The sequence below is a fragment of the Suillus discolor genome, assembly GCF_016758755.1.
Source record: "Suillus discolor strain FC423 chromosome Unknown F5147scaffold_116, whole genome shotgun sequence".
Classification (NCBI taxonomy): Eukaryota; Fungi; Basidiomycota; class Agaricomycetes; order Boletales; family Suillaceae; genus Suillus; species Suillus discolor.
This window is the reverse complement of record NW_024541363.1, coordinates 16,165-39,243: the sequence shown is the minus strand read 5'-3', so window position 1 is coordinate 39,243 and position 23,079 is coordinate 16,165. Positions and strand designations below refer to the sequence as shown.

Genomic DNA, 23,079 nt, shown 5'->3' with positions numbered 1-23,079 from the left:
AGCATCACAATCAAGAACTATAAGTGTGGCACCAAACTGGTCCACAGCACCGCCGTGTATGCGTCATGAGGAAGATTACGCAAAGTGGTGAACATAAGTACCAAGAGGACGGCACGAGTCGTGATGTAGAACACGACAAATGTAAAACAAATCAGACCATACACACCCCACATGAGGCGACGTGATGAATCGGAAAGGCGCCGTGCTAAAGAGTCTAAGTAGAGACTCAAACAAATCCAGGGTGTGCAAGTAATAGCGATGGCACTTATTTTCCATAGCACCTGTTCCTGGTGTGTGGAGAAGGTAAAAAACCAAGCCACAAGATGGATGCCGCCAAATATGGTTGCCATAAGCACGGCAGCAAGCCGAAGAACCTTCTTGTTCGAGTCTTCAATAGTGGTGCTGCCATCAAATGTTGGAACTCGAAGCTTTCGAGACGTGGGGATGTCAACCCAGCCTATCAGTTCTAGAATGGGGCGGAAGAATCGAGGTAAGTACCGAAGGCGAGCAAATTCATCTCTTTTACTGAAACTAAAGCAAACATAATCAGCAGCGGTATAATTATTGAGGCGCATACATACTCGATATGATCCTCTGGCCTTGACACAGTTGACTTCCAGTATACTGGATGTGGACATCGCACATCGAGAGGCTTGTCCCACCACATAGCATAAGTTAGGAAACTGAGGACCGCAAAAGCGAGTGTCCCCACTTCGAGCTGAGTGGTTTCGAGGTGATAGACGGCGCGGGCGATGAGCTGCATAACGAACCAGGCCACCTGAAGCATGACCAATCCTTTCGATATTGCATTGCCTTTGCTCTTGTCATGGATCTGGTTTGCTGTTATGGTAGGGACGTCGATACACTCGTCACGTATCAGTTCGAGAATGTATTCAGGACGTAGTGTAAGGTAGGGTTCTCCGTCCACATAAAGCATGAAACCACCCATCAGCGCAAAGAAGCTATGCGTCTGGGTCCATGTATAATCTAAGGATACGCATGAGTTAATATTTAGTGACCAGGTGAGCACGAATGGGGCTTGCCTTCCGAGTCGGACTCGAATTGCTTTAATTCAATCCAGCATGTGACCCACCTCAAGGGAGCACAAATGAAATGCCAGAGAGACAACAGCACAGATAATATAGCTTTAACACACAGGATCAAAAGGCGAACGAAAGGCAAGCGGAGAAGTAAGCGAGTGAAGCGATTTCTAGTTGCAGGTGCTTCAACAAAATCCGTTTCTGAGGACATGTATAGTGAGTTGTGAGATGCAGAGTTTCCAAAAGCACAACTCACCTTCAGACTTCGGACGAACATTGGGATACCCTGATTCCTTGAACTGTCTTGTAACTTGATGAGCGCTAAACAACTGGCGCATAGCCCATGTGACAATCATTTCAGGAGCGATGAGTGCCATTATCATCACGCCAAGTTGTCGCCGTATGATAAGAAAGGAACCGCTGTCCTTCGGACTCGGGATATTAGGGTGGATGGCACTGTATATACATGCAAACAGAGTGAGAACAGAGCTGGAGATGATGGTCCATAAGGTTCTGGTCGTGAATGATGGGGCTTTAAAACTGTCGCTAGTGGTAGTATTTGTTGTATTTGTTGTAGGTGCAGCTTGGATCCCTCCAACGATGGAGAGGAAGATGCAGAAACATACTAGTAAGCGCATCGTGGAATTGGTGCATCGTATGCATCCTGTTCACTATTTGTATCTTACTAGTGGGTGTCATCTCAAAGCAGCGCAGTGTACAATGAGGCCCTGTATATGACTTGTTTGATGTTTGCAGCATGACAGTGACAGCTGGGCCTGAGTCGGTGTCCTGAAGCCTGATGCCCAGTGAAAACTGGTACGGATAGGCTCAAAGATGCTGTAGTGTGAATTACTTTATTTGAGGTGTGTTACAAGTACGCCCTGAAATGATTGACAGAATGGCAGGCCATGAACATAAGGAATTTCAAAATTTCATGGGCGATACAGGACGACAGGTGTTGTGGCTATCCGGAAGACGCATTGAGAGATTGATCACCAGTAAGCTTATGGTGTTGTACAAGTAAAGAGAAACGAAGATAGGCGGACGACGCGCAAGGAAGATGCTAAGCAGACATGACGGGCTTATGTGTACCCTGTATCAGCTCATAAAAAATCACATCCGTCCAAAACGCTGGCAGAATCGGCCAGATGTGCACTTCCCACCTTGCCGTGCACCCACCATCTTCTCCTTCTCGCTTACTCATGTCTTCCAGATTCTTTACTCCATCCACAGCGGCGTGGTTCACCAAAGACAATGAGGATTGAATATTGAATATTGAAAGCCTGCCAAGGCAAATGGTGTCCGAATTAGCTTGATCATAAAGACACAGTACATGTAACGTATTTTGGTTTGTTTACACCGATACTGGGGCCCTTGGTGACTGACACTGTATATGCATTGCATAAACTGTAAGCGCTTAAGCGCGCAAGCTCTCAGGTGTGAGCTGCCCTATTGTAGGCAAGTTGCTTTTGTTTCTTACAATTGGATATGTATCGTCCCGGATCGTAGATGAATTTTGTTTGGCTCCGGTGTAGCGTTCTAGCTAGGTGACCACAAGCGCGCAAGTCAGCTGCCAGGTGTGAGCTCCCTTGTTATGGGCAAATTGCAAATAAGCCACGAACACAATTTCCTTGTGTTGCAAGGCTGGGTAATCATAGTAGAGGTGCGGCACACTGCGCGTGGGGTCGCGTCCAAAGGTAAGTATCTCCTCGCCGATTGGGAATGCTGCTAACTGTTCATCAGTCCTCCGTTTCATCAGACATGCCACAGTATATAAAACAACCCTAATTTTCGCTAAAATACACAGCCCAAATTGATGAGCAAGTTCAAGCAAACCTTGGGTAAACAAGACCGAATTGGACACAGTTATAGAAGGGGGTTGAATTTTCATATTTCTATATTTCCAGCTGAGCTGCATTGTGGATTTCTAGCTAAATACTCTGACGAAAGACGCCTCTACAAAAGTTCTTTGTTTATTAGAATTTGGACAAAATTTGCGCTCCAGGACCGGACAGAACCCGTTTGAGCCTCCGGCAACGTTCACCAACCTGGGTTCCAAAGCCATTATCATCCGTCCTTAAGTACCTCCGAGTCGCCAGCTCATTGAACAGATGCCATATCAACAACATTAGGCTAAACGGAGTACCTCGCTGGCCCCTCGCATTTGCATTTGCCAGCTCAATCTCAAATACAGCTTGTGCTTGGACGAGTCTGGACAAACTTACCCTCAAAATTTCTGTTGCCTACGCGAGCACTTTCAATTGTTCTCAAAGTGCGGTCTTGGTAAAAAAAAGAGATGCCTTGTTTCATTCCTCCTTCTCATTATCACGGTTGCTTCCAAGTTGTTTCCTTTCTGTGTCGAAAGCGCGACGTCCAGGTGAGTCATAGATTCCTATTTGCAGCCGCTAGCATTTTTACCTCATCCCTCACCTCTATCTCTATCAAGGACATATTTATCTGACACGTTGCCAATAAACGTGCATTTTATCCATTGAATGGAGCATCATTTGCTTATGAAAAGCGTGATGATGGAGAGATATCTGCGAATAGCATGCATGTCTATCGGGTGTTATGAGCAAGTCTTTTATTTCTTCGCCATGGCCTCGTAGTCGTCGCAATATGCTGATGATGTTCAGTTATATTCTTACAGTCCCCGCAGAATGGCGTTTTTATCGAAGCGAATCGTCATTTTTTCATCTAAGGTATGTGCACGAAACCATTCACATACCGCCGTTGACAAGCCCAATCACATCAGTCTTGCCTGCATTTTATTTATTCTCATACGGTACTTTGTGTCCACATCCCATTATGCGATTTCTTTGCTCACATTTGATGCAGCTATGTTAGTATCGTGACTATAGTAGTCAGCAATTACGGGTTCTTCTCCACTACATTTACCCAACAAACCTGCCAAAAATACTATCTTGTTGCGCCTATCTTCAAAGGTGTGTCGTATTGGTATTCACGCACCAGGACTCTAGTGACCATGTTGTAGCCGTACAAACTATGATATCACAGGTCATTCTAGGTGTGAGGTGTGTCCCATCGAATTGTTCGTGAGTTGCAGCTGCAGATTTAAAACACCGCGTAGAACATTCAATATTGCAAGAAGAGATAGGCGGATAGGAATTGCATTATTGCTGCTGTACATCTTGTCAATTTCGGTGAGCTCTTTACTACACAGACATGAAACCCTGTCTCACATTCACTTTAGGCGGAGTGGTTCGTAGATCTATTTCACGGGACCCGTAAGCTCTGGTTAATATTTTGATCTTGATTTCGCTATTGACCTTTAGAACCAAAAGCTGCCGTGCTTGATTTAGTATGTCAGTGTTTCATAAAACGAGATCTCATACAAACAACGTCCCTTTTTTGTACAGGGAAAGTGAGTGATTTCTTTACCACAAGTATTCTGTCCATATCTCCATGAACCATAGCTGTACTTCAGTAAATTCTGCCAGAGTATTGTCAACCTGGTTCTACTACTTCCCTGTGATGTTGTATGACATCGTGATGGTGACGGTATCTACCATGCATCTTCTGCGTTATAATCCTCTCAGTAGCAGGTGCGCCTTTTCTTTCACGTCTTTAGTGTCGCTAAATCATTGCTGTTAGAGTTGAACGGCTGATACGGGTGTAAGTACCTTGCGACTGACAGAACCGATGCGCGTCGCTCATCATAATTAGCCTGATTTATGACGGCATTGGATATTTTCTCGTGTTGTCCGGCAAGTGTGCTCTGCTTGTGACGAGTGCCCTCTTAACACTCCTTCAGTGTCGAACGTATTGAACCTCATATTTTATCATACGACCAATATCGAGACCCAGGTACGTAGGCTGAATTATGGATACGCCAAAGCTTAGCTCTATTGTATCCACTCGCTTCCATTATTAGTCGGCAGGGTAAGTTTCGCATCGTCTGGCGCCAAGGAGATCAGACTGCTGAGAATGCATCATCAGGGCATCAATGGGTTATACTGTGACCTGGATCATGAGCCAACGGATTCTCATTAATATACGGGGTGCGCAACATTCTAGAGCTTGACTGCTATCCCGCTTACGCACACTCGCAGAAATGACACAGCCAAATGCCCAACACATAGAGAAAGTGATCGTCGCGCGTCCGAGCACGCTTAATATGCAGAAAACCGTGATGTCCGGTCTCCGCTCACAGTTCGAGTCTAAGAGTTATTCCCGAGGCTCTAGAAGCTTCAGAAGCCCCATAAATACAGAGTTCAGGCCCACATCGCCTCGTAATCCCAATGACATAGAACTCAATATACGTATACCCGTCGAGCGCCCAGTGGCAGTAGACGAGTCTAGGAATTCGGGCTCATGGGGGCCGCCAGTGGTGGAATGAGTTTGGGGCACTGGCGCTTGGCGAAGCATCACAAAGATCAGGCTGCAAAGTATCTAAGTACTACGGATGTGACTACCCAACATGCAATATTTACGTAAAGAACTAGGCTTAGCGTAGGGAGAACCGAGGCAGATACATAGTCTCACCGAATCTGCGAACAAATACGAATTGTGGTCGGCAGACGTGTATATCAAACTGTGAGGATATATATCATGCGGCACTAGCCTGACGCGCCGCAATTTCAAGTTATGAAATTGACAGTGAGTTCACAGCTGAATCATCACTGAAACCCAATGTTCCCTATCAACCATTATATACACATTATCATGTTGATAATAACCACATTCGGCTAAAATGTGGCACCGCAGACTATCTAGTCATTTATGGATTTAAAATGCCATCCTCTATTACGCATAACCATTAGTGCTGCCGCGGTCCGGTCCAGAACCATGGTTCGAACCGGACTTTTGGTCCGGTTCTCCGCGGTTCGGTCCATGGTTCTTGCGCCAGCCAGAACCGGACCGGAAAACGGTTCTCGGTTCTAGATCTTCCCAAACGGTCCAGTTCTGGTTCGGCCTTCCCGAACCATTCCGAACCCTTATCGACTTCGACTTCGACAACACCTGCCTCGACGTCAGACTGTCGTCTTCGGGATTCACATTGTTGATTAATCAAGCTACATTTAGCCTTTTCGAAGGTATACCGGTAAGCACTAACTAATTAAACTCTCAAGTCTCTCACCCGCTCACCTCTATAACAGGAAGTTCTATTCATTGAGGATTGGCTACAACACTGCGCAAGACTACCTTTTACTGGAGGTGGATATGTTAGGCGCGGTCAAGGTGGATTTTGGAGGGATTGTGTCTTGCGCTATGCTGCAGAGGTGCGTATTTGTGCTCTGAATGCTGATGGCTCCCTCAAGGGCCAGCACCCATCGCTACCAGCGCACAACCCATCACACGCCACGCCACCTGCGCCTATGTTGATGCCCGCCACCTCACTGCATCCCCTCTCACTCGCTTGCTGTTCTTGCCGGCTGGCTTTTGCTGGCTCGCTCGCCGTGTCTCACTCGCCCACTGTCTCTCACCCTCTGTCTCTCGCCTGTTGTCTCTCACCCCGCTGGACGCGACCCAATCTTTCAATACGATGAGAGTTTTTGGAGGTACATTTTATTTGAGTTGTGATGACGCGATGTTGAACGATCACCTTGCACTACAGGCTTTGCGCATCGCGCGATTGAGGACATCATTTGGAAGAACTACCATCATTTTTGTCCTCTCACCTTTGGGTTTGACACTTGTGCTTCAGGGCTATCGCAAACGATCCTGAAGTCTTCCCCGAACCACACAGGTTTAATCCTCAGCGTTGGATTGACGATGCAGGTCGCGCGCGATGATCTCCGGTTGATCTCCGGTTTTTCACTTTTGGCTTTGGCCGTCGGTGAGTAGTATCGTTCATCTCTCGACCATTTCTTGCGCCTTACTTGAAAATGTCAGAGTGTGTCCTCGCGAATCGGTCAGTTTTCATCAATACGGCTCTCATCATGTGGGCTTTCCACTTTTTGGAGAATCCTGTGGCTGCCAGCATCACAATTTTTTCTGAAGCGCCAGCCACGTCAGCATCTTCAGCAGCTACAGAGGCAGAGGGGTATGGAGTCGTCATTAGAGTAGCTACTTGATGTGTAAACTAGTATTTCAATGTTTTGTTTTTCGCGCTTGCCACTGAAAATTTTCGGGTTCAGTCCGAGTTCGGACCAGAAAAAAACCGAACCGGACCACAGAGAACAGTTCTCTGTGGTCTGGTTCGGGGTTCGAAGATTTTGCAGAACCGGACCATGGTCCGGTTCTTGGTTCTCATCCAGGACCCTCTGAACTGGACCGAACCGGACCACGGCAGCACTAATAACCATCACATGGACGTGTATTCGGTAGCAGCTGCACAATTGTGCTTGCTAATACATTGAATCTGATTAATGGATGTGCAAAATAGGTTTACACTATGCAGCACACAGACCTTAGAGTATTGCGACTGTTCATGCAACATATCTACGAGAGTGCGTTTGATGGCTAATCTATATAATGAATAGACAGAAGCACCGGATACATCAAGTCATTTATGTGTATTTAACGCTATCCCACATGATCAAGAAAAGTCATGGAGGTTGATGTACAGCGTCAATCACATGAATTTAGTTGTGATACTACAGAACCTCGTTGACAGCTGTGTCTGATAAATATATATAGGACAATTGTGAAACATCACGACCCAATTACTGGTCATGCTACATATATATGAGCACACAATTGATAACCAATTATATATCATTTTGTGACAAAGGTGAAAGGTAGTTACCAGTTGCGCCCGTATTTCCCATATCAGTATATCAACCTTTGTGCGTGAATGAGTTACTATGCTTTGACATTTGTCATACTCCCAACTTAATAAACTTGTGAGACTAGGACACATGATTGTTGTGAACGATTTGATGTCATCTCAGTGGCAAAGTAGGTCAAGTAGTCCCGCACCTATATGAATGAAAATTTTTTGAAAGAGAGTTTGCTGTACGACATTTCAAGCATGCAAAGTATTATTTCACGGATGTTAAAGAAATACAGCATCCCACTACCTGTAACATAGGTAGGTAAGTGCTTCATAAGTGTAATGTAGGTATTATCTCTCAGTAAGAACAAATTATGGACACATCGCAAATCAATGACTATTGTGTACTGGCATTCAACCGAGTCTCTCACATGCGACACAATCCATTAAAAAAGGAAATCACGGTTTATTTAGATACTATGCAACAAAAGTCGCTATCGTGTTACATATTATATACTACTATACATACAATGCTGATCTTCGACTGATCTGTAAGATAATGAGCACAAGATCCGAGCTAATGTCTGCTCGAACACCGAGCAACAGACAGTTGCTCGGTTCTTTGGGGGCGATAGACGGATGCATGTTTGCATCCAAAAACCTTGCTAATATTACAGTATATTGAGAACAGTGGCAGATGGCTATAGCTATACACAACGACTCACCGGTTCCACCAAAGCAATAGATCTTCAACTTCCTTAACTGCATCTGATGTCGCAGCAAGTTCGAGGAAGTCAACGATGTTGTCATAGAAATCTTGATGATTGAACTCATCGTCTACAATACGCCATGACCCTGTGCTAGACAAAGCAAACCTAAGCTGAATGACCTGCATCAGCAGCGAATGCAATGATAGAAGTGATATATTGTACTTACCTGCACAGCTGCGTATGCAATCGATCATGGTTGAACGGATTTCATGTTCAACAGCCCAGCAATGTCGCAACAAGTTCGGCGCTTGCCATCAGTCCTTCGCTGTTTCGGAGGACCCTGCATGGAAAGCATTGCTGGGCTGGTTGGCTCTTGGTCGTCCAGCTCTGCGGAGGTAGGAGATGTGAAGATGTATTTGAATGTCTACAGGTAGCCTCAGTAAATTGTCATTCATGCTCGTGAAACGTACCTTTAAAAATAATTTCCCTTTAAATAGACCGTCTATAGGATTCAGTGGGTCATATCGTTCGTCCTCGTATAAAAAGGCAGGCCAAGAGTGAGCCGTAACGCGATAATCAGGGTGATAATCCCTGATGCCTTGTTGGACACTATCACATTGGTCAGCAAAGACGCCATGAAATACACAAAACTTACACCGGGTCACTCCAGTCATAATCTACGGGGCATATAAGCCGTCCGGTTGCATCATTGTTGAACCCGCGGCCCATTCTGCTCTGCCCGTGAATAACAGGGTTTGGTGGTGGGGTAGCTTGCATCATCCATGAAGCGATGGTGACTTTGAGTCGCGTCGTATCGTCGGCCCTTGCTCCATCAGCACCCTTATTTAACTAGAAACAGTGTGTCAATTAGATTAGTATCGTCACCAAGGGGTGCACATGTCCCACCTTGCTGTATATACAAGAGAGCTCGCTATCCTCGACCACTGAGTGTACGAGCTTACGGACAGACAGGCACCAAGTAGCTAGTTTCTTGTATGACCTATACCTCCTGTCGTCCCTAGTGGAACATATCAGCACGAGCAACTGTAAATGCCAAAGGACTCACTCAGGATCATTCACAGTAGCATCGTCATCTAACTCAATATCTAGTGTCACGCGTCTATCAAACTCTGTGATTAGATCCTCGACACGTTCGGTAAGGCAGACGAGTCTGCGAATTACCCGACCCTCAAGATGAAGGCATACACTATCAAATTAATGATTCAAAGGGTAGCCACACGCTAGATACAAACACATACCTTTTCTCTTCCATTGGAAGTTTGCGGAGCTCTGCATTTTGTGCCTCCAAAAGAGCCAGCTGCCTTTTCAAGGCACCTACTTCAGAAGGTGGGCCATCGCTTTGGGTGCTCGTTTGTGACATTAGATGAACTATGGAAGATTTGGTAGATGCGTTGGGAGGTGTAAGAGGTAGATGCAAGTGGTGAATGTGAGAGCTGTGGAAGTGTGAGAGAAGGCGCACTGACTGAAGTATGGGGATCAGCAACATTTTGATCCGGTGTATTATGAAAGATATTGCGTCTGCTTACGTCTGCGGGCTTTGTGTTCGGAACAACCTAACGGTCATTAGGGGATTGCAGTCATTAATAAGAATGAAGGGTTGACGAAATTAAAGAATGAACTTACAAGGTTCCGGTCTGCAGAGCAACACCAACTTGACATTGTTTAATATCCTGCAGAACTTCCGATCAGAACAGTCAACGATAATCCCTGAATCCCTGAAAAATAATTAACAGCCAACGGACATCCAAGAAGGGCTTAGTTGGCTAAAATATACTTTGCCTCCCAAGGCATCTCCTTCGCTATTGTTCTTCAGTTTGTTGGGAATGTTCTACCACAAACATGCATCGTCAAGACAAGTCTACACAAGGGCCCGAGAACAGTAAAACTTACAGCGAATGCCTTGCCGGTTAGCCAAAACAAACATATGAGAAGGTAAACAGCCAGGAAGGCGTAGACCCTGTACATAATGAGTCAGCTTGAATAGGAAGACCTGACTTATACAAACCGTAGTGTAATTGCATATGCTGTCCATTCACTCTTTGGTCTGTTACCAAGAGCTAGCACAAACAGTAGCATGAGGAAGGTAAGATAGATCCATTTGAAAGCCAAGTTCACCCAGTGCGTCTGTGAGCACATGCTCAGTGTCAACCTTTCAACACTATAATCTCTTCGTGCAGTGACGTGTGAGGGCTGAGTGGTCAGCACGAAGGTCGGAAGATAAGCTATTATATCGCTTGTTCTATTTATCAAATCTGAGTTCACAAGGAGAATATGTCAGATGGTGCACCTGAGCGGTCATAGCAGGGTACAAGATCCCCAAAACTCAGCAGCGGACCTGGCCACATTGGTACCTGGTGCAGGGATTCGGTGAGTCTCAAAGGCCAGACAGAGATGGGACGTACCTATACTCATGAGCTTCTCCAGCACATCTGGAACCATTAACGGAGCATATTGGTACCTGGTGCAGGGATTTGGTGAGTCTCAAGGGCCAGAGAGAGACGGCACATACCCATAATCATGAATGGAGCACTCATGAGCTTCTCCAGCGCACCTGTAAACATTAATGAAGCACATCGGTACCTGGTGCAGGGATTTGGTGAGTCTCAAGGGCCAGAGAGAGACGGCACATACCCATAATCATGAATGGAGTGCTCATGAGCTTCTCCAGCACACCTGAACTTGGCAGCGCATTTAGGAGCCTACAAATAAGAACCAGGTCATCCGTGGCCTCAACATAGCGCGCTCGGACGATGAAGAAAAGGTGAGCATACCTTCGAGAACTTCATACTAACAACACTCACTGATCTACACAACCAGCGAGACCCATAACTCATCTTGTCCGGCGCTGCCCAATTTTTGTCTGGCCAGCGAGTCTTGGATGCCGATTGTGATTGCCGGTGGTCCAGGTCCAGATAGAGCGCGATTGGCAATCGAGCCCGTGGCAGCGCTATGGCTGAATTGTCACGTTTGCAGTGTTTTATCTCTATGTCGAACATGTAGGCGACGCTATGATAGTGTTTCTTTCCGGTGTAAGCCACTCACTCAGGTAATTTTGTGTTCCCAGTCAAGTACCTGGATGGCATCAATACTGATTACTACTACATGTTGCTCCAGAAGAGTCTATGTACATCAAATGAGACTTAACTACTATCAAGCACTGAGCAACATCACATGCCATGGTTTTCAACCGCGTTACAGACCTCAATAAGGATTGCGTTTTGGGTACTGATGGCCGCCTCGATTCTACTCACAGCTTCTAACACACCCACAATTTCGTCAATTAGGTACCCAAATTTCCTTTTGAGTCTGTCATGTTTCCATGATACTTTCTTCCCCGGATTGGTACCGCCCTGGCCCAAATTGTCTGGAGCCTCCATATGATGGTAAGTGCATGATTTGAAAAATAAAGCTAGGCATACTCACATTATTCAACTCGTACTGTGACCTTTTTCGCTTGAGACACGGCCGCAGCTTATTGGTGTCCTTTACGTAGTCATTCTGAAGTTGGAAAAACTCCTTTCTGCGGTCTGGAAACCGATCTGTGAAACGCTCCAGGTATGTGGACGAATGATTCAAAGTCGAAAATCTTACCATAAGCATAACACCCACAGGAATATACTGGACCACTTTGCCCGTGCGACTGACCTGGGCCAGGGCAGGAGTCCTTGTGACTTTGCGGAGTGGAGCTCCTTGAGCGATGGACACCCTTGCTTGCTCTATGAGCTCCAAACGTAGTATTGATCAAGATCGCCTCAGCTCCATCATTAAAGTCAGAGGGCCGAGAGTCAGCACTAGTACTGGATTCTGTGTCGGACATCTTTGCTGGTTCCTCCTTCAAGTTGAGTGATGGTATTTAAATTCAAATCGCTCTACATTTCAAACTTACACAAAAATGACCTTGGTCTGATACAGAAATTTCTTTCGATTCTTCTTGACCCTGCATTCCAATGTACCAATCTCTCGGTTACCGGAAACCAAGTTCCTAAGATCCCGTTCGCAAGCATATGAACTCAACGTTGAAAACCGGTAACATTAGACGTGGATGGCCTGAATGGGAGGACGTCCGTCATGCAAAAAGGGGATGGACCAGGGTTGAGTTCTGGCTGAAAAAATATTTGCAGCTCCTTCCAGGTCACTTGGGCCGCTTGAAATGATCCGGCTGGCATGCTCAAAGGAGTGACAAGCTTCCTGTTACCCTTCCGAAGTACTTCAGCTCCCAAATGTTGACAAGAACAAGGTACGTGTAGTGTAATATAATAACATAATGACAAATAAGCACTCCATTTTCCAGATGCAACACGGTTCAAGTAGGGAATGACAGGAGGGTCTTGGGGAGGTCATGTGCTGGCACAGGGGTCCGAGTCAGTGCAAGGTTGCGAGGTTTTGAGGCAGCGCCAAGTGAGCCTAACGTGTGACATGGAAGGGCGCAGGCTGGAGGTTAGGTGTGGTACTAGGTGGCTGTAGTCCGGGCACGGTGGACAGTAGTCGCAACCTGAGATGGCAAGGTGCTTAACCTTATTACATAAGCAGAAATTTCCCCTACCGAGTGGTGCTGGACTTGACCTCTGCTAGTATGTACGTACCTACAATGTTCCGAGTCTTCACAACATTTGGTAGCCGAAGAAGTACATCGGAACCGTAACAGAGCACTTACGACTAGCCTTGACTAAAGTCTGTTTGGGTCCTTTACGGAAGCAGGGACTCAGACTTGACTTGATTCAGACGCCGGCTCATCATATGGGCACAGGGATTTCACAAGCAGCCAAGCTTCTTTCCGGAATGTGGGTGCAGCAGAACAAATTTTCGAACGTGAGCACAATTAATACTAATACCATTCAATTGCCAATAATTTCGCAGATGCAGTCAGATCCCATGACCACTAGGACAACGTACATGTTCCGCAAGCTTTCCCTCTGCTGGCAATACTGGTCAACCAATCTTCATTGTGCTGCTGCCCCCACAATTCTGACCATCAAAAACTCTGACCTTCAAGCAAGATGTGTCCAATATACTTACGCTACTAGTACTTCCATGCTGTCATTGCCACTGCGTGTCACTTGTATACATGGAACATGATTTTTGTTTCTCAATAAGACTCGCATTACATCATGCACCACCTGCAATGTCTCCCAAACGTAAGCCATCCTCCGCTACTAGTACCCCTGCATCTGTACTTCAAAAACTGCAGAATTCTGCTGGAGGATTCTATGCTGCTACGCCAAGACTTATTCGTCATGTTGAATATTTCATAGGTGGACAGGACGGAAACATTCTTATCAGCAAGGGAGGCGGACTCCAACCCACAGAGTTCATCATCCACGGTGTGTTTGAGATCAGTCGCAATGACTTTAATTTCACCCCAGATGGAAATTTTAATCCCTCAAATGTGTTTCATGGTCGCTTTGCAGATGTGAGATTGAGCTGTCAGCTCACCGCTGGCCAGTAACGATGCATTCCGATTCTCATCGGAAGACTTTCCGGATATCCTTGACAATCTCGCTCATTTCGAAGGATTAATCCTGAGGCCAGAAGAGTATGATAAACTCAGTGTTATTCATAACTCACTCGGCCAGAGATCAATCAAACTGACGCACAGTCTTTTTGAAGTAAGTGTTCATCATATACTTGTCTGTGCACATTACCATGACTAATTACTGAATATCGCTGTGGCGAACCAGGCCAATAAAGATTAGCAAGACACTGCCGGTGAAGTTTACGGTGATGAAAACTACTGGCATGGTAAGCCATGAATGATTCTTATGTCCGTCATTAGTACACTAATTGTTTTTACTCAACTGCAGATGGCCTAAACTCCAACTTTGACATTACCACCTGGCCAGTGGCCGACCGATGCAAAGGCCATTTGCAGGGCCTTGTTTCAACCCATAGCATCTGCCCCTTGCCAGCATATGACTCAGATCATAACCTCATCCTACCGTCTCAGTATGAGTCGAAACTGAAGGGTGCACTGGTCGAAGTGCACATGGCGTTTTGTCACCATTGAGTAAAAAGCAGGAAACGTGACATTTTCAGCGCTGTTTTACGAGAACTTACCATCCTGTTGCCGCCTGCCGCTATGCCAAGCAGCCCCTTCAAACGTCATCGTCTCAATGCCGGTCCATTGAAGGCATTTTGAATGGTATGTATTAACTCTTACTAGTATTATTGCGTTCGTGAGCTGATCACCTTCTACAGTAATGTTGAGCACCACACCCAATGGATTGTTGTAGTACTACTTGCGTGTATTTCAAATTGTATATCTAACATATGTAACAGTTCACACTCTCTGCAATCATGGTCAGCTCGATGCAAATTCTAATTCCCATAGACCAGCAGTATTCCATACGTACAGCAGCTTACGACTTCAATCACTCATGATCAGACACCCGCCACTGGTATGCCTCCTCCCCATCTTAGAGCCGGAAAGCACGAGCACGTATAGCATTAGCCAGCCCATTGCAACTCTTGCGAAGAGTACGGGTGAGGGGGTGTCATGCACAGACGTTGTGCCATAAGATTAATGGTCAGTACATGTTGTGGAAAGGGAGGCTCGCGAGGATGTAAGGGAGGTTTGCGATGCTTGAATAGAGGTCCGCGAGGGTCACATTGCGTTTATGAATATTGGAGGTAGGCTCGAGAGACTCACACAGATCATGTCCTTTGCTGCAACCCAACAAGTTCATCGATTTCCTCCTCGTCCTCCGTGGTGGTATTGCCCACTTCTTCTTCATCAATAGCACCATCCTTGATGGTGGTAATCTGTGGGATAAGGTCACTATGATTGGGTTCCAAGACCTGTGAACATTGCCATATCGCCTTCAACCTCCAGGAGGGTGGGACAGGTGGTACCTCCATGAACATGCGGAGCTGCCGCGGATTAGATGTTGTGGCATGAGATTTTGAAGGAGAAGTGTCGCCCAGACGGGTCGAGCCACAGTCTATCGATCTTCCCATTGGCAAACCCTCATCGCCCACGAGTGTGAGGAGAATCTGCGAAGGGCGCTTCTCCAACAATGACGGGGTCACGCGAGGCTATGAGACTTTTGTGGGCATCTATTGCAACAGATTTGATGGTGAGGACATCATCCTTGAGGGCATTTGCAAGGACGTGCCGCTCATGGAGAGAGAGATCGTGTATGCCCTTGCTCTTTGCGAGTGTTGCATGTCTCTCACCAGGCATAAGTATGTTTTACGGGTAGTTTCCGAGGATACAGCCATGATGGGCTAGAATGGTAGGTAGCGTTTTCCAGAGGAAAGTTCCCCCCTCACCCTTCGAGTGTCCCTGTAACATATTTAGCTATTCTACCCTATGATATAAGTATCACACTTACCGAGAAGTGCTGTCAACCCTCTGATGATGCAAGGTATACCATCAAGGAGCCTCCATCCATCAGGACCACAGACCCGTCACTTCTCCAACCATGTATCCAACACCTCCTGCGCTTGCACCCTGTGCCATGATGCGATGTGTTTGAGAACATAGTCAAGTTGGGTGAAATCCATTGATGCAACTAATATATGTTGAGAGGGAGGAGTGTAGAAGAACAACATCGATAACACATTAAGAAGACTCGGAGGTGCCACTGGTTCAGACGAAACGTCACACTACCCTGAGGGGGCTACCTAACAAGGTAGTGTGACTTTTCATCACAATCACGCTGCAGGCGCCTCGTCGAGGTCATGTGTAACCGCTTGCAGTAACATTCATTACTAGACTGGACGAAACACCTAGTGACTTACCCTGTCTCACAGGTCAATTTTCACTCTCTTCCTGCCCACCTAACAGTTTCTTCCAGGTAAACTCGTGTTTGTTGCTCAGCACAAACAGTCCAAACGCGAATTCAAGAAGTTGTCAAAGAACCATGGGTGACAAACTCGACAAGTACTAGAAGGGCTGGTATGATTCCTTTCGTTCATCCCACAACTTTTTACGCTAATCTGAATTTCTTGAAGCGCCTGATTTTGACGAAACACTTCGACTGACCTCATCCGTCAATGAGCCGTCCAACGTGAATGTTCCCTTCCCAAGAGGCTTCCTCCTGGCTCATTCTCAGCAACTTCATCTTCATCTTATACCTTCTCTGGCGAAGGCTCCATCCCCACCCATTCTGTAATAGTATTTGTACATTTGAACTACGTACCACAGCTCAGAGCAATTTGATTTATTTGCATTCCCGGGCCATGCCCCACGCGACACTAGTTACTCATACCTATTGTCAGTCCATTTACAGCTTTAAGATTTCGGTGGCAGTTCAGTCGGCCAAAATTTTTCATCAACATGGTCACGGTCACAGTCACCATGTAAGACTCCTCCAAGTCATGGCGCCAAAGCTGAATCGTTCACCCTAGCCTCACCGAATACACCCTTAGTGACAGACTGAGAGGGAACATGAGAGTCAATCTCATTCCCAATCATTTTGTTTTACTTCTGACTGTACTACTACTTCTTGAGATTTCGATGAGCGGTTATTTCAAATGCCATGAGAAGTGTGGTCGGTCATTTTCAGTGTCAGGAGGCCTGACCTGTCACCACAAAAGTTGTTCTCACTGGCAGCAACAGCTGACGCAACAGTCACTACATTTCAAACGAGCCTCTGCAATCGCGCAAGGAGCACCTGCAGCTAAGAAGATCAAGCTTGGTACTGCTCAAGTGAGTAGTATTACTATACACCTGCTTCACAGCCTGATCTTTATTTGATTAGACCACTGGTGAGGATGCCACGACATCACAGTCAGATGCGCCTACTCAGGCATCTTCACCCAGGGTCACATCTGCTGCCAGTGGCAGTAGCAGTTACACACTCCCAGACCTATCCTCCAGCAGTGCCTCTCAAACTCCATCAGTGCTTCAACCATCAACGGAGCTTCAAGCGCATAGCCTTTTTGAGGAGCAGGCTGAACCATCCATGGCAGCTCCTGTTCCTGAAGACACTTGCCTGAATCGCCCTACTCGCTCTTGCCGGTTGCCTATGCGATTTTGCGATGAGCTTCCTGTGCCACCACTCCCAATACCTCAGCCTCCTCCACCTACCCTTCCCCAAGTCATCCTCCATGTATTTGACTCTTTCCAGACATCCCTAAACCAATTTGGCATTGGACGAGAATATCGCCATTGACCAACACATGATCCCGACGCATTCGTCTCTGTAGATCAGCTATCCAATTTTTATCCTGACTCAAGTTTTAATACTGAACCTGAGGCGACATCTTCCTCAAAGGCTCCTCCCTGGCCATGGCGGAACATGAGCATCTGGCGCCTCATGACTTGGATGCTGAGTGGAAGCAATCAATCATCTGAAGCTCAAGTAACTCGACTAGTCAAAGAAGTCATATCAGCTGAAGACTTCAAAATCGAGGACTTAAAGGGCTTCAATGCCCATACTGAAGTGAAGCGTTTGGATTCCTTGGAAGCTGAACTTGGCAACAGTGATATCTTCCGAAGGGATGGGTGGAAAGAGGTGGCTGCAGAGATTCTTGTACCAACATGGGAGAAGAACCCAAACGGCAACGGGCAGATTTTCACAGTCCCTGGATTTCATTACCGGCCACTCACAGCAGTGATCCATGCTGCTTTCACAGAGGCAACGTCAAAATGGTTTCATTTCACTCCTTTCAAGCGCTTTTGGAAGTCTCCCGTGACTAGTCAAGAGCAGCGCCTTCACGATGAGCTCTATACATCGGATGCATGGATTCAGGCTCATGACGACCTGCAGAAGCAAAGGAGAGATGATAATGTCTTCTTAGATAGATGATCTATAGATAAACACCTACAAAATCAAAAATCTCCACGGTCAGCGATTCAGACAAATACCAATGACTGATAACATGGTTGTTCGTGGGTGGCTGTTTACACTTCCCCAAGCTATGTTCAGACAAAAAGTACTTCTTGTGAGGTCAGTAGCAATACCAGTCAATCCAACAGTATGGACGCAATAGAAAATAAAATAAACAGAATGTAGTCAGCCCAACGGTATGGTGATGACAAAAAGAAATTGATTCACTCCAACGGTATGGCAGTGTTTAGAGAACAGAGAAAAGTCAGCCCAACAGTATGGTACTGATAAAAAAAAGAAATAGATTGATAAGGGAAACCCTTCCTTCAGTAACAATGCTTCTTGTAATAAATTTACTACAGAAAGTTGTGCGAAATTATAGCAATCACCCCCTCAGCACAAACAGGTAGAATCAAAGGTCAGGGCTAATCAGTGATCAGTAGAACTCTTAGTTCACTATTGAACCTGCTGCCAAGGAACTCACGATGAGTATTAAACAGAATCAGGAACGGACGTCCTTGGATTTCAGTACCAAGTCCTCTATTCAACAACTAAAGTCTAGCAGACAAAGAAAACCCTGGCTCAGTATCACTACTCAGATGAGTGAGGTCAAGCGTCACTATCAACTTCTGAAGTCTTCCCACTAAGCCGGTGCTTAGATGGACGTAAAGACAACACAAAGATCTTGAAACAAATTCAGACAATAACACTGAGACGTGAACGAACTGAACAGAAAAAGAGACAAATGAAAAGAAAGAAACAAAGAAAGAAACAGAAAAAGAAAGAGAGAAAGAAGAAAGAAAAGAAAAGAAAGAGACTAGAGGTTCACCAGTAGAAAATCAAAGAAAAAGTTTGCTCACTGTTGAGCACAGTGAGCTCAAGATATTTCACAGTTGTTGACGATGAGCTAAAGGTATTGCTGGATGTTGCTTACAATGACCTCTCAGTTAGTTGCTTAACAGCTCTTGTCACTGTTGTTGATACTGATCACACTTCACACTCAAATTTATTTTGTGGGGCTTAAAAGTTCCCTGTATGCATATTTTTATTGGCAAAAAGTGGGGTCTTATATAGATAAATTAGGGTGGCTGTGCTACTATTTCCCACGTTCTAAGGGAAATAGGCTTAGTCAGATTGTACCAATACTATTTACTGTAGTCATGTGCTTTATAATTTGTGTCATCAAGCTTTAGTCATCTCAAAAGGTTGCTTTGTCATGATTTGGTTTAGGATCATGGGTCACCTGACTGTTAGAGTCATATGACTTAGTATCATGTGACAAATATTAAGTAACAGACTGATTATGTTATTTGTTGGTGTTTTGTTATGATGTTACTTTATTGACCGTAGAAATGACACGAGCCGTGTATTTAGAGTGTTAAGAAAGTTCCCACAAGGCAACTTATGCAAGAACTATTTTACACTGTTACTTGACATGTGTGGGATTCAGTCTGAGTCATTGTTATTGCTGACTAAGCAGAATTTACCGCAAAATTAAATATACAAGAATATTCAGCCTATCTGAGTCTGTCTGAGAAATGAAAATACTATCTGAACTGCAGTCTGAACCATAAAGTAAAGGAAGATTGTTCATAATGATTTCTAGGGTATCAGGCTCATGGGAGAGCATTAGTCATCCATGCACCGAACCGCAGCTGTAAGCTCGAGAAAGTCATTGCAGGACTCATGTTTTGGTCGGATTCCACACACTTGGCACAGTTTGGGAATGCAGCGGCATGGCCGATTTACTTGTACTTTGGAAATCAGTCCAAATACGCTTGTGCCTGCCCTTCTTCTGGTGTGTGCCACACTGTGGGATTTATTCCTACTGTAGGTGAATATTTACTTCAAATACTAGTATTGTTATGCTGATGGTCATTGGCTTGTCCTTGGCAGCTTCCAGAATCTATCAAACAATTCATTGCGACAATTACTTCGGTTAAAAGGAAGAGCTACCACGACATTCTTGCCCACTGCAAGTGCGAGATGTTTCATGCTATCTGGCGTATTTTAATAGATGATGACTTTCTTGACGCATACAGAAACGGCATCGTCATCAAGTGTCACGATGGCGTATACCGCCAAGTATTCCCTAGGATATTTACCTACTCTGCAGATTACCCTGAAAAGTGCGTAGAGTGAATGCTTCTCACACGGTTTCTGCTAATGAGACCTTGAAGAGTTCTTATTGCAGCAATTCGTGACAAGGGTGTGTGTCCTTGTCCTCGATGTATGCTTCCAAAATCGCATTTTGGTCGGATTGGACTTCGGTCTGATATATCAGGAAGAGTTGCAAGAGTGCATAAATACATCAAAGATATCGTTATTGCCGCACGCAACGCCATCTACAAATTAGGCACCCCGATCAAGGGTGCCGCTGTCAAACGTCTTCTAAAAGATTCATCACTTGTGCCTACCATTGTAAGCATATCTCGGTTTTTATCCAACTTGGCCTTTATTTAACCTCACCCACAGAATGCCTTCACTGACCGTTTAGGTCCTCTTGGCTTTGATTGCTTTCCAATGCTCGTTGTCGACCTTTTACACGAATTTGAGCTGGGTGTATTCAAATCTGTTTTCAAACATCTCATCAGGCTACTCTACGCTATAAACTCTGAATGGATAGTTGTCCTGAATGAACGGTAAGACATCTGACTGCAGTGGAGGCTACAAGTTCTATCTAATGCGGATACCTCTTACCATAGCTTTCGCTCGATCCCTTCCTTTGGCAAGGGCACTATTCGGCGCTTTCCAACCAATGTATCTGATGTCCGGAAAAATGCTGTGAGGCACTTTGAAGATGTTTTACAGGTTAGTTTGACAGTCCTCGCGGTTTCCGACACTGACCTGCTTCTTTTTTTTTGGAATAGTGCGCAATCCCTGCCTTCAAAGGGTTGTTCCCTAGAGAGCATGATGATGTTATTCGGCTTCTCTTTTGACTGGCAGAGTGGCACACCCTTGCCAAACTTCAGCTTCACACCGACGATTCACTCGACAAACTCAATCAAGCACTGAATGCCTTAGGGAAGCAACTTCGGCGATTTCAGCAGTTTACATGTTCAGCCTTTCAAACTATGGAGCTTCCAAGTGAAGTTGCTGCACGTCAGAGGAGGCAAGACACTAATCTGCAGTCTACCAATCAAGAAGCGAAGGTTTCCAGCGCCCAAATTAAAATTTTCAATCTTCTAACCTATAAAATGCATGCGCTTGGTGATTACACAGCTTCAATCAGGTTGTTTGGTACGACAGATTCATATACCACCCAAATTGTACGTGTTTAATATCCAGCTACATTGTCTGTACTGACATTCTGCGTTTTACAGGGTGAGCTAGCTCATCGCTTCATCAAAATGCTGTATTGAAGTACAAACAAGCAAGACACTTCAAAGCAGCTGGCTAGGCAGGAATGAAGGCACACTCGCATCCGACGGCAACAGTCGTCAATAACCCTCCTTCAGGATGTACACACCAGTGATCTACCACCTGAAGCCCATCATTTTTTATCAGGCAATAAATGCAATAACCTGAATTTGGCCTCTTACCTTGGTGAACACAGGGACGATCCAGCTGTCAAAGTAAGACACATCAGCTGACTTACTGTTTCACTGCTAACAGTGCCCAAAGGACTTCATTCCGAAACTGAAGGATCACCTTCTCTCGCGGCTCCTAGGCTTGGACTATGACGGCGATGAGCGAGAATTCAGTAATGCCCAACGAGGTAACATACTGTTCATCAACAACCTCAGCAGAGTCTCCCAGGCCAAGCACCTTCAAATCAATTACACAACATATGATATTCGCCGCAACCAAGACACTTTGAAACCAGGGTGCGGTCGCACTGTAATGATGTTGTCGAGGGAACAAGGCACCAACCCTCATCCATTCTGGTATGCGCAAGTTTTGGGCGCCTTTTGCATACAGATACTCCACATTGGCCCGGAAGCTCGTAATCGCTCTCCGCAATCAATGGAGTTCTTGTGGGTTCAGTGGCTTGGTGTAGTTCCACATTACTGGTGGGGCTTCAAGGAAGGTCAGCTCCCGAAAGTTGGATTCATACCAGATTCACCCGGTGCATTCGGTTTCCTCGACCCTTCTCTTGTCCTCAGAGCTTGCCATCTTATACCAGCCTTTGCTGATGGTCACACGGATGAACTCCTGCAACATGGCCCCACAGTTGCATGACCATTTGGAGAAGTAACTGATTGGGCTGCATTCTATGTTAACATGTGAGTCCATTGACTCAGATGCAGTTTAAGACCTTCATAATTGACGATTCAAACACAGTTTTGCTGATCGCAACATGTTTGCTCGCTTTGCACGCATTGGTGTCGGTCATCAAATTCAGTATGTCTTGCCAATTGCAACTGATGATGAAGATTTTATCGGGCGCCTGAGCAATGATGACGAACCTTTGGATGAGGGTGATCTGGAACCTACGACAAGCAGCACCGTTGAGTCCCGCATTAATGAGCACCAGAATCGAGCTCAAGGGGAAATAACCGATGATGAAGAAGACAGTGGATCCGATGCATGGGATGATGAAGACGAGGATACATCAATGAGTGACGAGGATGATGAAGACGAGGATACATCCATGAGTGACGAGGATAATGAAGACGAGGATACATTCATGAGCGACTCGGATGATGAAGGGCCAGACTTCAAATTTTAGGATGAGATAAACTTTGTATTTTATGTACTTGCATTGAGCAACAACTATGGAGTGACCTTTTCGTTGTTACAGAACACTCCAGCTTGAAGCTGAAGCTTCGAAGTCCAAACTCAGGATCGTGGCGGTGCACTGCGTGTGACTGACGGTGAAGGTACAACAATTCAGATGGTGAGTCTGAACAATG

The 23,079-nt window shown here is 45.6% G+C and overlaps 6 protein-coding genes across 6 annotated transcripts; 3 read left to right on the top strand and 3 right to left on the bottom strand.

Annotated features, from left to right (window-relative positions):
* Positions 1–17: 17 nt before the first annotated feature.
* On the bottom strand, positions 18–1,417 carry F5147DRAFT_780800 (uncharacterized protein; the record flags this gene model as incomplete). Its single annotated transcript, XM_041442512.1, has 4 exons — positions 18–531; positions 582–987; positions 1,020–1,241; positions 1,297–1,417. 4 exons carry the CDS (start codon positions 1,415–1,417, stop codon positions 18–20), a joined length of 1,263 nt encoding a protein of 420 aa, XP_041285715.1.
* A 2,251-nt stretch (positions 1,418–3,668) lies between these two features.
* Positions 3,669–7,527, top strand: F5147DRAFT_764637 (uncharacterized protein; the record flags this gene model as incomplete). Its single annotated transcript, XM_041440721.1, has 21 exons — positions 3,669–3,742; positions 3,879–3,985; positions 4,069–4,096; positions 4,132–4,204; positions 4,255–4,288; positions 4,337–4,362; positions 4,421–4,425; positions 4,502–4,606; positions 4,656–4,676; positions 4,816–4,868; positions 5,114–5,391; positions 5,518–5,597; positions 5,647–5,660; positions 5,825–6,105; positions 6,161–6,283; positions 6,323–6,381; positions 6,709–6,782; positions 6,849–7,066; positions 7,091–7,327; positions 7,390–7,453; positions 7,487–7,527. 21 exons carry the CDS (start codon positions 3,669–3,671, stop codon positions 7,525–7,527), a joined length of 1,995 nt encoding a protein of 664 aa, XP_041285714.1.
* A 769-nt stretch (positions 7,528–8,296) lies between these two features.
* F5147DRAFT_780798 (uncharacterized protein) lies at positions 8,297–10,526 on the bottom strand (the record flags this gene model as incomplete). Its single annotated transcript, XM_041442511.1, has 12 exons — positions 8,297–8,384; positions 8,445–8,599; positions 8,656–8,663; positions 8,727–8,853; positions 8,900–9,038; positions 9,085–9,278; positions 9,336–9,447; positions 9,496–9,636; positions 9,689–9,912; positions 10,225–10,278; positions 10,341–10,407; positions 10,456–10,526. The coding sequence occupies 12 exons, from the start codon at positions 10,524–10,526 to the stop codon at positions 8,297–8,299; spliced, it is 1,380 nt and encodes a 459-aa protein (XP_041285713.1).
* Positions 10,527–12,670: 2,144 nt separating this feature from the next.
* On the top strand, positions 12,671–13,896 carry F5147DRAFT_658541 (uncharacterized protein; the record flags this gene model as incomplete). The annotated part of the gene is made up of 7 exons (XM_041434457.1): positions 12,671–12,687; positions 12,742–12,848; positions 13,198–13,259; positions 13,308–13,473; positions 13,545–13,585; positions 13,639–13,771; positions 13,814–13,896. The coding sequence occupies 7 exons, from the start codon at positions 12,671–12,673 to the stop codon at positions 13,894–13,896; spliced, it is 609 nt and encodes a 202-aa protein (XP_041285712.1).
* Positions 13,897–15,414: 1,518 nt separating this feature from the next.
* F5147DRAFT_587408 (uncharacterized protein) lies at positions 15,415–15,636 on the bottom strand (the record flags this gene model as incomplete). Its single annotated transcript, XM_041431990.1, has 1 exon — positions 15,415–15,636. A coding segment is annotated over one exon (222 nt), but the record flags the coding sequence as incomplete, so codon positions are not given.
* A 6,887-nt stretch (positions 15,637–22,523) lies between these two features.
* F5147DRAFT_658538 (uncharacterized protein) lies at positions 22,524–22,895 on the top strand (the record flags this gene model as incomplete). Its single annotated transcript, XM_041434456.1, has 1 exon — positions 22,524–22,895. The coding sequence occupies one exon, from the start codon at positions 22,524–22,526 to the stop codon at positions 22,893–22,895; it is 372 nt and encodes a 123-aa protein (XP_041285710.1).
* Positions 22,896–23,079: the final 184 nt, after the last annotated feature.